The 13,986-nt window shown below is 46.0% G+C and overlaps 1 protein-coding gene across 2 annotated transcripts in view; it reads left to right on the top strand.

Moving 5' to 3' along the window:
* The window catches only part of LOC147710201 (E3 ubiquitin-protein ligase TRIM39-like), a 488,982-nt gene that overhangs the window by 278,902 nt on the left and 196,094 nt on the right, over window positions 1-13,986 (top strand). The window contains exon 6 of one of the 2 annotated variants that reach the window (XM_086919948.1): window positions 9,598-9,609. The exons of the other annotated variant lie outside the window; for it this stretch is intronic. Coding sequence (XP_086776074.1) covers window positions 9,598-9,609 — 12 coding nt within the window. The remainder of the gene's footprint in view (window positions 1-9,597; window positions 9,610-13,986) is intronic. 2 annotated transcript variants of the gene reach the window in all.

Raw genomic sequence — 13,986 nt, 5'->3', positions numbered from 1 at the left:
ATGTTGTGATCAAGGGCAGTGTCAGCTTTTTACACCGAACACCTCTGTCAGCATTTACATCTCTAAACTGGCACCAGCCATTTGCAGAGCAGGGTCAGTTTATCACCCTGACACTGTCCAGCAGTGCCAACTTTTCACATTGCTCACTTGGCACAGTTTGTAAAACTGCAAGTAGTCGCCTCTTCCACTGCTCACCGGTGCCAGAATCACACTGCCCACGAGCCCTAGAGCGAATAATACTCGCTAATCTAGTCTACGGCCCTTTCGTGGAACTGATTAAAGATGGTGTAGTGCACTTAGAGAGATAACTGAGGTCCAGTGTAAATGATAATGCTTTTTATTTATCTATTTTAAAAATAACACATACATATAAGGCATTGCCATTTACAATGCCAATAGCTCAAACTCTCATAAATGCAAGACTGATTGCATTGCAAATTCTTGTTTAGGCAAGTATACCATTACAAGGCGCTATGGGGGGACAGACCAGGCCACACATTGGAGTGGCTACTGAGACTCCAGAACGGGGGATCATACATTACTTGCATCCGTTCTTCAACTGGACAGACCCTTACAGTTGCCCCAGATATCCAAGATAAATGTTTAGCATATTACTCCACATTATACGTGACGCAAGTGACTCACAGCAAGGAAGACCGGAACAAATACCTTGCAGAGATTGCTATGGTGTGGCTTGAGAAGTTCATACAACAGTTTTTGGCTAAGCCATTTTCCACAGAGGAAATTTTTAGTGCCATAGATGGCATGAATGGCTCGATGACCCCGGGCCTATCCGGATTCACTGGTATCTTTTATAAAACCTATGAGAACGTATTAGCGCCCTCCCTTCTAGAGGTTTATAATGAAGCACTCGAAAGCAAGGAACTGCCCCCCACTTTGCGTGAGGCTGTGGTAATCCTTCTTCCAAAAGCTGGGAAAGATCTGCTTCTATGCGACTCGTACAGGCCGCTATCACTTTTAAACCTTGAGTACACAATTCTGGCTAAAATGATTATGCTGAGACTGGCCATGTTGCGGGACCGTATTATCTCCCTGATTCAGTCGGGCTTTGTCCCTAACAGATCGACTGCCTTGAATCTGTGCACATTATTTGCGCTAATACATAGAATCTCTCCGGAGATCCCTGCGGTTGCAGTCCTACTTGACACCGAAAAGGCCTTCAACTCCATGGAGTGGCCTTTTTTCTTGGCGGTGATGAGAAAGTTGGTATCCCTAAGGGATTCATTGGCCTAACTGCGCTGCTATACACCGCTCCCACTGCCAGGCTTTGTTTGAATGGGACACTGTCCCCTTCGTTTGCTCTTACCCACGGCACCAGACAGGATTGTCCACTCTCCCCTCTGATCTTCATACTGGCGTTGAACCCTCTGGTTTAACATTTCCAGGAAAGACCTGTGTAGAGAAGTCTTTAGTTCAAAATGGGTCCTCTTCTAATTTCCCTATATGTGGTTGATATCATCCTATATGTCCGCAACCCCCAGGAGAATTTGGAACCGCTCATCAGAGAGATTATCCGGTTTTGCATTTTTTCCTGGCTGGTTATAAGTTGGCAAAAATTGGAAATTTTCCCATCTGCACTGTGCGTTGGGACTGCAAAATCCCACTGGCTTGGTGTGAGGAGTCGGACAAATATTTGGGTATTCAGATTCATAGAGAAATCAAACAAATTATCAGGCCTAATTACGGCCCTGCAGTACATAACATGGAGCAGCAAATTGAGCGTTGGCTGAGACTCCCTCTTTCTCTCGCCGGTTGAGTTGCACTTGTGAAGATGAATGTTATGTTGGAATCTTACCTGTTTATAAGATTCTCCGCACGCTCTGCTCTTTCCCAGTGTGCCGTGTGGAACATCTGGTACACGACACTCGATAGCTGACAGTTGTTCTGCGCTTTCGAGGTGGTCGGATGCCAGGTTGCTTTCTGCTATTAAACTTACCTGAATAAGGCCTACGTCTCCTGAGTTGTGCTTTCTCCGCCATAAGAAGCATCACAACATTTTTGGCGACGCTTTCCTGATGCTTGGATTCATCTAACTCGGCTCACCGTACTTCACTGCTTGATCTTCCGTGTGAAAAGCAACCTGGTGATCACTCGACATCTTCTTCAGCGCTGTCTTTGTCTTCGGCTGTCTTCGCCTGTTCCGGTGATTGTCTTTCTTCGATTTCGAGTGACTTATCCACGTTCAAGGTACTGTCTTTTAAAGTTTTATTTGTCGCGCTTGTCGAACACCCAACGTTCCAAGCCCTTCAGTTATCCCACGTCATTGCACCGCATCTGACGTGTCTGGAACGCATTCGACGCTCTGCGTATTGACGTTGCTACGTCTTGTGACGCCTCTTGCCTCTCGTCACTGAAACGCATCATCAGTCACCATTGTTACGTCTTTGAGGAGTGAACGCTCTGCTGCCTCCTACGCATTGCTTATTGTTCACGTCAGCTCCTCACCGCAGCTCTTCTCTGCATTCCATTAGTCTTTGTGACGTCAACCTGACTTCGTGTGATTCTCTTGACTTCGAGTGGCCACGGTGATTTGCTCATCTACGTGCAGACACTCTCACGGTGATTTGCACACCCACATTTTTCAAGTTTGCAGTTTAACTTTTCTTCTTTATTTTGTTTTAAAAAATATCGCTTGCATTTGTTTTGGTTCTTGCTTCATTATGGCCTCAAATATTGTTATGCCTCCTATGTTTCTGTCCTCTCCAGGCACACCATTAATAGATTGGGAGGACTGGGTTGAGATGCTGGACAATTACATTACTGCGCTTGATGGGAAAAACTTTCACCCTGAAAGGAAAAAAGCGCCTTTACTAAGCACACTTGGTAATGAAGGACAAAGAGTGTTTAAGTATTTACCGGTTGCTTTAGGTCCCAATGGGCAACCCATGGATGACGCTTACAAAGAGGCTCTCAAAAGACTTGAGACTAGATTTGCCAAAGAGGTCAACTTAGTTATGGCAAGATACCGTTTTTATACCCATCCGCAAGCTGAAAATGAGAGTATTGACAAATTTGTTTCCAGGTTACGTGAACTTTCTATCAAATGTCGTTTCGGTAACATGACTGATGAGCTAGTTCGCGATCAGCTCATAGTGCAATGTCGTCATAGAAAAATTCAGGAAAGGTTATGGGCTGCCAAGGATCCTTCCTTAAAAGATGCGATAGACATGGCAAAAGTCATCGAAGAGTCTCAGAAGTGTATCAAAGAATTAGAACGTAGAGATAAAAGTTCCTCACAAATTGGGAGTGTCGAATATGATGAATGTGTAGAAGGTTATGAAATTAATGCTGTTTCTAAACGTTTTAACAAGAATAACCCTAACAGTTTTCTTTCCAAGGTCAAGAGTAAAGAATGTTGGCATTGTGGAAGCCAATTCCATTCAGGTGATTTCAAGAAGTGTTATGCCGTAGACCAGACTTGTAGAAAATGTGGTCGCAAAGGTCATTATCTCAGAATGTGTAAACAGGGCGAGGGTTCTGATAAAACCAAATCATCCGAGACTTTTGACAAACTCAAGTCTAAGGTGAATGTAATCAATAACAGAGTTTTAGTAATTCAACAACTTGATTGTGATTTGGTTAGTACCACGTATGATTCTCCCAGATTAACAAGACCTTCCGCACTATTTACCGTATGTGGTCAAGATGTTTTACTTATGGTTGATTCTGGCTCTCTGTTTACCATAATTCCAGAATCTACCTTTTCTTCGTTGTGGCACAATGTTTTTCTGGCTGAAAAAGACATTGATCCAGTTGGTTACCAAGGCAAACCTATTGATGTTCTGGGGTACATGTTTGGTGTCATCGCATTTAAATCCAGGAGTATCAATGGGAAAGTGTATATAGCCAGAGAAGGTCCTCCAATCTTGGGGTGGATGCACCAGTTCGATTTAAATATTGTGATTAATCCCAGCTCACCTGATGTGGTTATGGCAATTGAAAACGATGTTCAAGTTAAAGACATCTTGAATGCTGCCCATAGAGTATTTGTAGATAAATTAGGGTGTGTTAAGGATTATTTTCACAAAATTGTTTTGAAGCCCAATGCTTCTCCTGTGCAACATAAACTTAGAAGAGTACCTCTTTCTGTTAGACAGGGCCTGAAGGATTTACTGCATGACATGTTGACTACCAAAGTCATTGAACCTGTTGAAGCTTCGCCCTGGATTTCTCCTGTTGTAATCACGTTGAAATCCGATGGTCGGTTGAGATTCTGCATTGACCTCAGGTCCCTCAACCAAGAGATTATAACAGACACTTTTCCCCTTCCCAATATCAATGAGTTGTTACAATCTGTGGGGGGGGGGGGGGGGTAGATTCTTCTCAAAGATCGATTTGAGGAGTGCGTACCACCAAATCAGATTACACCCTGACTCCAAACCACTGACTGCCTTCATTACCACCGAGGGTACCTTCCAGTTCACTCGCATGCCGTTTGGCCTCGCCTCGGCTGCCAGTGTTTTTCAACGGATGATGTCTAACATGCTTAAGGGTCTGTCTGGGGTTGTCTACTTTCAAGACGACATTCTTGTATCTGGGAAAAGTGTGAATGATCACAAATTAGCTTTACGTCAAGTCCTCTTCAAACTAGAAGACACCAGTTTAACTGTTAATAAGGATAAGTGTGTCTTTTTAACTGAAAGCATTGAGTACTTAGGCTACACTATCTCCGCTGGTGGGATTGCTCCAAAAAAGAATCTTCTAGTTGCCATCAGTCAAGCCCCAGCACCTAGAGATAGAGACCAGCTTCGATCCTTCTTAGGGTTAGTCGAATATTATTCGAAATTTGTTAAAAGTTTTGCAAGTTTGTCTGAACCTTTGAGATTGTTATTGAGAAAGGGCAACAAGTTTATTTGGGAAAAAGCGCAAGAGGACTCCTTTCAACAGATTAAGGAAAATATCTGCAACGCAGGTATTCTAGCCCCCTTTGATCCTGTGTGCAAATCCTTCCTGACTGTAGATGCCAGTCTAACTGGAATTGGAGTAGTGTTTTCACAACTTCAACATGATCTTGAAAAAAACATCGCCTTTGCTTCTAGGACCCTAACCCAAGCTGAGAGGAATTACTCGGTCATTGAACGAGAAGCTTTGGCTGCTGCATGGAGTGTGGAGTATTTTCGGGTATATTTGTGGGGTGTGAAGTTTGTTTTGCGAACCGACCACAAGCCATTACTGAAGATTTTATCGGGCAGTGGTGCTGGCAAAGGTTCTGCTCGTCTTGCAAGATTTGCAGCCAGATTACAGGAGTACTCATACGAAATAGTTTTTATCCAAGGTTGGAAAAACGTCCAGGCATATTGTCTATCTCGTTTGTCTGTGGATTGGAAGTTAGTTGATCAGGATCTTGAAAAGTGCAGTGTGGATGAGGCTGTTGCTGTTGTTGGGGATGTGTGTGAATCTTCTGTGGGTGCCTTTTCTCAGGACCAGTGGTTGTCTGAAATGAAGAAGGATTCTACCCTGCAAGAAGTAATTCTACTTATTAGGAGAGGTGCTCCCAGGGAAAGTATGTTGCCTGTTGCGGTCAGGCCCTTTTGGAAACTCTTAGATGAATTGTCTCTTTCAGGTTCTGAGATCATAATGAGGGGTGATCGTTTTGTGCCACCTGTTGGCCTGAGATTACATATTTTCAAGCTAGCCCACTTGGGACATCTGGGTCAGGGCATGACTATCAGGAGGATAAAGCAGGAGTTTTGGTGGCCAGGCATGGATGATGTGATCCGTGGTTGGGTGGAAAATTGTTCCTATTGCAAGGAGAGCGAAAAGAGGTTGAAAGTTGGTCTACAAGCCAATTAAGGGCATATTTCGGATCCTGGGAAACCCTGGTGTAATCTGTGTTTGGATTTCATTGGCCCTCTTTCTGGCCTACCTGTTGACATGCGTTTTGCTGCTGTGATCGTTGATGTTCACTCCAAGTGGCTTTGTGTGGAGTTTCTTAGAGATATCACCACTAGGTCAACCATTGAAGTGCTTCAGAATCTGTTTTCCTTAGAGGGTTTCCCTAATATGGTTTTGACTGACAACGGCACCCAGTTAACCTCTAATGAAATGAGATGTTTCTTTGAGAAATGTGGTGTCAAGCACTCTCGTACTTCTTTATACAACCCCATGGGAAATGGTATGGTCGAGAGGTCCAACCGTCTCATAAAAGGTACCATTCAACTTGCTTTAGCCAACAACTTAGATCCCAGACGTTTGGTTCAGGACATGGTTTGGTCATACAGGACTACCTGTCGTAATTGGCCCGTTCGCATTAGCGATTAGCTGAACCTACACGTTGTCCTCCTTAACTTGGCTATATATGACAAACGCCATTTTGAATGTTACAGCGGCCATCTTAGATCATGAGCGGCCTCGTGGCCGACGTGCCCTTTAGTCCGTTGTCCGTTCCACTGACCACGCTTATCTGCCCAGCAACAGGCTATTTTTAGTACTGGTCAAGCCGCACATGCGCAGTTCCCATTGACCCGTAAACCTTCAGGAATGTGCACCAAACTGACCAGCGGAGTTGTGCCCCCTCCAATGAGCTGGCGGTATTCCAAAACATGACCATATATGTCTCGAAAATGTGTCTTAACTTGTGCCGCCTATCTTTTATTGCCCCAAAACTGTATATAATATGAGGTAGCACCGATGTTCGGTGTGATACCTCTTGCATTGCCGAAGGGTGCTGTTTGAGTGTACCACCACCCCATGGGGTTTTAATAAACTTGTTCTTTGCATTTTACAGTTTCCGTGCCAACAGTTCTTGTGTAAGCGGGTAATCTCTGGAGCGTGTAGGCCTTGGGAACCCCGAAATACTTCAATTGGCGACCACGAAGGGACTCATCGGCGACTCGGATGCCCGAAGGAGAGGTCGTGACGAAGGTTTGGAAATCCGCCATGGGCGCGCGCTGCCACGAGTGACCCGAGTCTTGGCTGCCACGGTGTTTTTTCCTTTCCTTCCGATCTGACCTTCCAGGTGGCGCCGGTCTCCGACTGAGTCTTCGAAGTGTCTGCATCGCTGAGAAAGTGCCGTTTGGCTGATTTGGCTTACAAGACCTTGGCAGTTGGAACCTGGACCTTTGGGAATTTGGTAAGCTTTGTGTTCGGTAAGGTAGTCTTTGGACGCTTACCGAAGTTCTACGATTTGTGTTCGGTAAGGTAGTCTTCGGACGCTTACTGAAAACCTGTGCTTTGTGATCGGTGAGGACGCTTGCCGAATTCTATGAACTTTGATTTGAGTTAGCTAACATTGTGAATTTGTGATCTTTGAACTTATATGTGTAGTGCACTTCACATAGGCAGGCATGTAGAGATGTTTCTCTAACTTTGTTTTTTCCTTTGAGAGGCACGATCGTGTGGAGAACTGTAAGTGCCATTTTGTCCGGTGTCACGCTTTCGTGATACTCTTTGAACATGCCTGTTTTTAGCACACTCCGGGGAATGTGTTGTTTTGGAGAAGGTACCTCAATTAGGTTAGCGGAATCACAGCCGGCTCCCCCAGAGGGAACACCAAATAGGGACATGTATATCAAATTTGGCCTTCCACCTATTATGTACAGTAAATTATGGCATAAGTACACTAAGGCCGATCCCGAATTGCAATGGCCCCTACACGGGTCGTACGATTTGAGTAAAATCCAATTTGTAGAGCAATGTATGTTTCAACGCAGGTCTAGACAAAACATGTTTGATTGCGTGCGAATGTGGGAGAAAGCGGCGCGTGAGCGAATGAAGCGTGAGGTTGCCTTGGCGGACAAAGAGCAGCGCAAGGCTGCTCGGGATAAGGCTTTACAGCTTGAGGAAAAGGAGGCTCAGGAGAAGAAAGAAAGGGAGGAACGGGAACGTAATTTGCAAACTACTGGTCAGTTTCCTATTCGTCGACCACTTTATCCTGTCCTTAATAATGAAATTGATGATTTCTCTTTGTTAGATCGGTCACCGCCTCCGTACGTTACGCCGACGGCTCCAGCTGTGGATTCTGATGATGACGGACAGGATAAGTCGGGCAAGAAGGGTGTATCGGCTCTCAGGTTTACTGCGGAGAGGTCCGCTCATTTACGTAGTTGGGCTCGCAAAGTGAATAAGCATAGTGTTACTCAGGATCAATTGATATCAGAGAAAACAGGGTGGACGGATCTTGAAGTGATGTATTTTCTGTCTTCCTTGGCTGATGAGGTTGTAGGCGCATATCGAGATCTTTCTGATACGTTAGAGCCGAAAGTGTTGTCAGTGTATCGTGAAAATTTAGCTAAAGGCGATTTTGATCTTTCAGATGTTGACGACCTATTCAAGCAATTGATCAAGCTGCGGGATGAGACAACCCAATTGCGACAGGAACGAAAACGGAGGCAAAAGGAGTCCGAGCCGGGAAATAACGGGGAGGCTAAGGAGTGTTCTCTTCGTGGTTCAGATAAGAATTCTGCGTTGCATGTTATGCCTATGCGTGAAGCCGCGCCTTTGTATGTTCCACCAAAAGGGGAAGGTACGGATGATGATAAGTTGTCGAAGGATGCGAAAGGGTATTTTGTGTATAATTGGGTATATACGCCATGGAATAGAGCAGATGTCATGGCATTGAAAAATTCTTTACCTGATCTCCGAAAAAATCCAGCGGCATTTTATGAGGGGGTGGAGGGGGCTATATCGTCTTGTGTGATGACTCTTGTAGATATAGATTTGTTTTTTGGGTTGATATTACCCCCTGATATGTGGCGGCAGATTCGTAAAAATAATGATGAGACAATATTGGGAGGGACATGGAAAGAAATAAATGCTGCAGATTTAGACAGGGCACCAACATGCAAGCCTTGTCAGCTAATCCTAGAACTCCCGGCAGCTATTTTGCGTAAATTAAAAACGCTTGTTCCCGCCAAAAAGATTGATTGGACTATGTTAACGTCGTGCAAGCAGAAACCCGATGAAACGGTTTCCGATTTCTTTACGCGCTTCGAGGAGGCCTTTCATGATTACAGTGGTCAATCTTTAACAGATGATACGGGTCGGCATTTGTTTGTAGATAAGTATGTGGCTAATCTCCTACCAGAGATTGCAAAGCGATTGAAGTCGAGTGAAAGTTCCTGGGCCACGGCTACCCCTGCGTCCTTGTTAACTATGGCTCAATATTATGAGCGGCAGGAAGTGGAGGCTAAAGAAAGTGTAGAGAAAAAGGCGAAGGAATTGAAAACGAAGGTGATGTTGGCGCAGGTCCGGGGAACACAGAGTAGAGGGAATGATAGAGGTAGACGAGGTGGAGGAAACGCATCGTATGGTCGTACGGACATTGCGGAGGATCAGTGTGCTTATTGTAAGGAGTTTGGGCATTGGGCCGATGATTGTCCGGTACTTCGTGAACAGCGTAGTCAGCGTGGTCGAGGTAGTGGAAGGTCAAGAGGAGGTTATACTGGGACGAGAGGTGGCGGAGGTGATCGTAGACAGGTTGAGGAGAGGGGCCGTGGCCAGGACGAACGAAATACGTTTGATAGACGGAATCAATATCAGATTTCGGAAGGAGAGAATGTGGAACATCAAGATTATGTGCATGCATAGGATTGCGTAGGATGGGGTAAGGAATCAGTCGAAGTGCCAGTAGATCAGCAAGGTCCATATGTAACAGCGGGTATTTTAGGTTCTACTGATCAATTTCTAGTCGACACAGGAGCTACTCGTAGTGCTCTGTCGAAAAACTTGGTTCCGAGGGCTCCCCTGTCTGGCGAAATGATTACGTGTGTAGGGTTTGATGGCACACCCTCCCCCAGCCCATTGTCCAAGCCCCTTGCACTATGCATTGACAAATACTTTAGTTTTGGCCACTTTTTGTTATCACCCCATACCCCAGACAATATCCTGGGCATTGACTTGCTTAAATATTTTCGAGCAACAATACGCTGCGCTCCAGAGGGAGTGCGGGTTATTCTGAATGACAACTACCCTGACCCTGAGGATTGCCCTGACAGATTTTATGCCATTTTAGATATCCCTGCTTTGGCCTCTCTGCCGCACTCGTTGTGGGCGATGTCAGATACGGATGTGGGAGAGATGCGCATTCCACCAATACACATTACTGTTAAGGAGGGGGCCCCTCTACCACGAGTGCCACAGTATAAGATTTCGAAGGAAGGTGAAATCGCACTGACACATATTGTTCAGGATTTGATTTCTGCAGGGGTGGTGGAGGAAGTCCCTTATAATGTCTGTAACAGCCCTATTCTACCGATTCTTAAGAGAGACTCAGATGGCAAGATCTATCGGTTTATTATTGATTTGCGTGAAATAAATAAAATTGTCATTCCCCAATATCCAGTGGTGTCTGATATCACGACTTTGCTTACTCTGGTTCCACCGACAGCCACCACTTTTAGCGTTATTGACTTAAAGAATGCGTTCTTTTCTATCCCTGTTCACCCAGATAGCAGATATCTGTTTGGTTTTACGCTCAATAATAAATCGTATAGATTTTGTCGTGTTCCCCAAGGATATACTGAAAGCCCTAGCATCTACAGCCAGGCTTTGAAACGTCAACTAGATTCCTTTAAATTGCAGTCTGGCGTGGCGCTCATCCAGTACGTGGATGACCTTCTGCTTGCCGCCGACTCCTATGCACAATGTGAACAGAGTACGCTTGCGTTGCTTTCCTTTTTGGCACAAAACAATCACAAGGTTTCCAAGAAAAAGCTTCAATACTGTAGACCCCAGGTGACCTACCTCGGTCATCTGTTGTCTAAGGAGGGGCGGGCATTAACATCTGATCGAATTCAAGCAATTTTAGACACACCAGTCCCCCGCACGCAGAGAGATGTGCGTGCCTTCATAGGGTTGACGTCTTTTTGTAGGCAATGGATTATGGGTTTTTCGCATATCATAAAACCTTTGTTAGCATTACTGTCCAAAGCTACACCGATGCCTCTTGAGTGGACAGATGAATGTCAGAGAGCTTTTGAACAGTTGAGGCAGGCCCTTTGTTCCGCACCCGTGTTAGGAACACCAGGCTACACGAAACTTTTCACATTGTACGTACACGAGAATGATGGGTGTGCGTTGTCAGTGTTAGTGCAGTTACACGGGGATAAGCAGAGACCATGTGCATACTTCTCTGCCATTTTGGATCCTGTAGCTCGAGGGCTGCCTGGGTGTTTTCGAGCGGTAGCGGCAACAGCAGTAGCCATACGACAGAGTGAGGGCATAGTGTTATCACATAAATTGTTGGTGTTAGTTCCCCATGCGGTAGATGCCCTGTTAAACCAAACAAAGACCCAGTACCTCACGAGTGCACGACTTACAGGATACGAGCTGACACTCTTAGCGCCACACATAACATTGAAAAGATGTGCTACTTTGAACCCTGCCACCTTATTGCCCTATCCGGCCGAGGAGGGTCAGGAAGAAAAACATCACGACTGTGTTTTCCTGACTGAGGAACAGACAAAGGGTCGTGTTGACTTACAGGATGTGCCACTTCCTGATGTGGACGGGGAACTGTGGGTTGATGGATCGTGTTTAAGGCTGCCAGATGGTACGACCTCCGCAGCATATGCGATCACGACTCTTAAAACGGTGGTAGAAACAGCTAGAATACCACAAAAATCGGCTCAGGCAGCAGAGCTGATAGCTTTAACAAGAGCCTGCGAATTGAGTGCCGGATTATGTGTGAACATATACACGGACAGCCGGTACGCCTTTGGAGTGGCCCATGACTTCGGGCTTCTTTGGAGGGAACGTGGGTTCCTGACATCACACGGGGAGCACATTATGCATGGAGAGCTAGTGCGTGATCTCCTAAATGCGTTGCTTAGTCCTAAAAAAGTAGCGATAGTGAAGTGCAGTGCTCATAAGAAGATTACGGATAAAGTGGGTCAAGGAAATGCCTTTGCAGACAGCATAGCAAGGCAAACGGCTATGTCCCGAACTAGCTCCCCTATGTATGTGGTACAATCACAGGCCGAGCGATGGAGTGATGCTAGAGCAGAGATACGGGATATTCAAAAATCAGCTACAGAATCTGAGCTTGCGGCTTGGGCAGCAGATGGGGTACTAGATGACGAGGGTTGTTGGAGAAGCAAAGACATGGAGAAGTGGAAATTGCCTGCGGCTTACTTACAGGCGATGGTCCAGATGACACATGGACTGGCCCATGTCGGGGCTCTTGCAATAACTCGGCTTTTAACACGAGTTTGGGAACATCCTGAGATTGCGAATACTGCAAAGAGAGTAGTGCAGACCTGCCTGGTATGCTTGCAACACAATCCTGGGAAGGGGACCTATACTCCGAAAGGAGGGTTCGTTCCACCTTCTGCACCGTTTGAAGTGCTTCAAATGGATTACATCCAACTCGAGCGCTGCAATAACCTGAAGTATGTCCTAGTGGTGGTGTGTGCTTTTAGCAAATGGGTTGAGGCCTACCCCACGAAAGACAATACGGCTTTGACAACAGCTAAGGTGTTGCTTAAGGAATTCTTTCCTCGCTTTGGAGTTTGCAGATTTTTGTGGAGCGATAATGGGCCCCATTTTGTTGGAAAGATTGTGGAATATGTACTGAAGGGGTTAGGGATTCAGCAAAAGTTCCACGCTGTGTTCCACCCTCAGTCAGCAGGCTTGGTCGAGCGGTATAATGCCACCTTGAAGCTTAAGCTGGCCAAAATCGTGGCGTCTACATCATTGAAGTGGCCAGACGCATTGCCGCTAGCACTACTATCTCTCAGATCAGTACCCCACTCACGAACTGGCCTTACGCCCTATGAGGTGGTGTTTGGCCGCCCTATGAATATCTGGGGGGTGCCCAAGCCGCGATTAATACATGATGTGCCTTGTGTTATGATGAATGATTATTTGGCACGATTAACAAATGATTTGCTCTCTATTCATCAACAGGTTCGAGAAGCGCTCCCTGATAACTCCACTGGAGAAGGCCACGATCTTCGCCCTGGGGACCATGTAATGGTCCGTTCGTTTGAAAGAGCAAGCAGTTTGGAGCCCAGGTGGAAGGGCCCCGAGCAGGTCCTCCTGGCGACCCGCACCGCAGTACGAGTGACTAACAGGAAGCGGTGGGTGCATTCGACACATTGTCGCCGAGTCTCTCCGGATCTGGTGACTCCTGCTGTGCTGACTGATTATAAGGAGATCTTGGAGAAAGAAAAGAGCCCAGCTGTGACGTCGGCCGAAGTGGAGGGAGCCTTCCCGGACCAATCTGCTACTGGAAGAGAGCGCTACAATCTACGACCGCGATAAGAAGATTTTTGTTCCTTTTTAAGACTGGTTGGTTACCGCTCCAGGTTTGTGAAACGGAAACCGGGAATTCCAAGGGGGGGGGATCAGTTCTGCCAGAGTAGAGACACCCGTCTTGGCCCGGAGAAGAAAACAACGGCTACCTCGGAGTTCAGCACCGCATTTTTCTTTTTTTTTAGGTATACACTCACGTGTATCTGAGACAATTTGTGAAAAACATTGTGAACAATTTGTGCCACTTGAGACTTTGCACAAACTTTCTTGAATCATGGCACCAACGGCATCTCGTGATAAGAAAATATTGGGTGCCTTTCTCTTTGTCTTGACCATTGTGGTGATTGCTGTTATAGCCTGGGTAGTCGAACTTGTGGTGCCTGTACGTGAACATTTGCTGCCGACTACCCCGGCACCGTCTGAACATTTTCATTTTACATTGCCTTTTCATGAAGAGCGCCATCGCCAAACGTATTTGAATAACAGCTTCATTCAGATTCTTCACCACACGCATAATATGACCAATACTTCTAATTGCTGGGTGTGTGGAATGTTGCCTGGGCACCAGAAGAGAGGGGGCACCCCACTTATTCCACTCCCGTTTTCGCACAATGGGTCATGCAATGCCTGGTACACCCTCCTCTTTACTCTGAGATGGCCAACCAAAGGGGGGGTGCTTTTCCGTTTGAATAAAGTATGTTCCCATGACAAGGATGGGTTTCCCCGGGCTGAGGGTACACGTTTCGAGTGGGAAGAATACAGGCCTGATAA

This window comes from Lissotriton vulgaris, chromosome 5, assembly GCF_964263255.1.
Source record: "Lissotriton vulgaris chromosome 5, aLisVul1.2, whole genome shotgun sequence".
Classification (NCBI taxonomy): domain Eukaryota; kingdom Metazoa; phylum Chordata; class Amphibia; order Caudata; family Salamandridae; genus Lissotriton; species Lissotriton vulgaris.
Note: the sequence above shows the minus strand (reverse complement) of the source record. Positions and strands in the feature narration are given on the sequence as shown.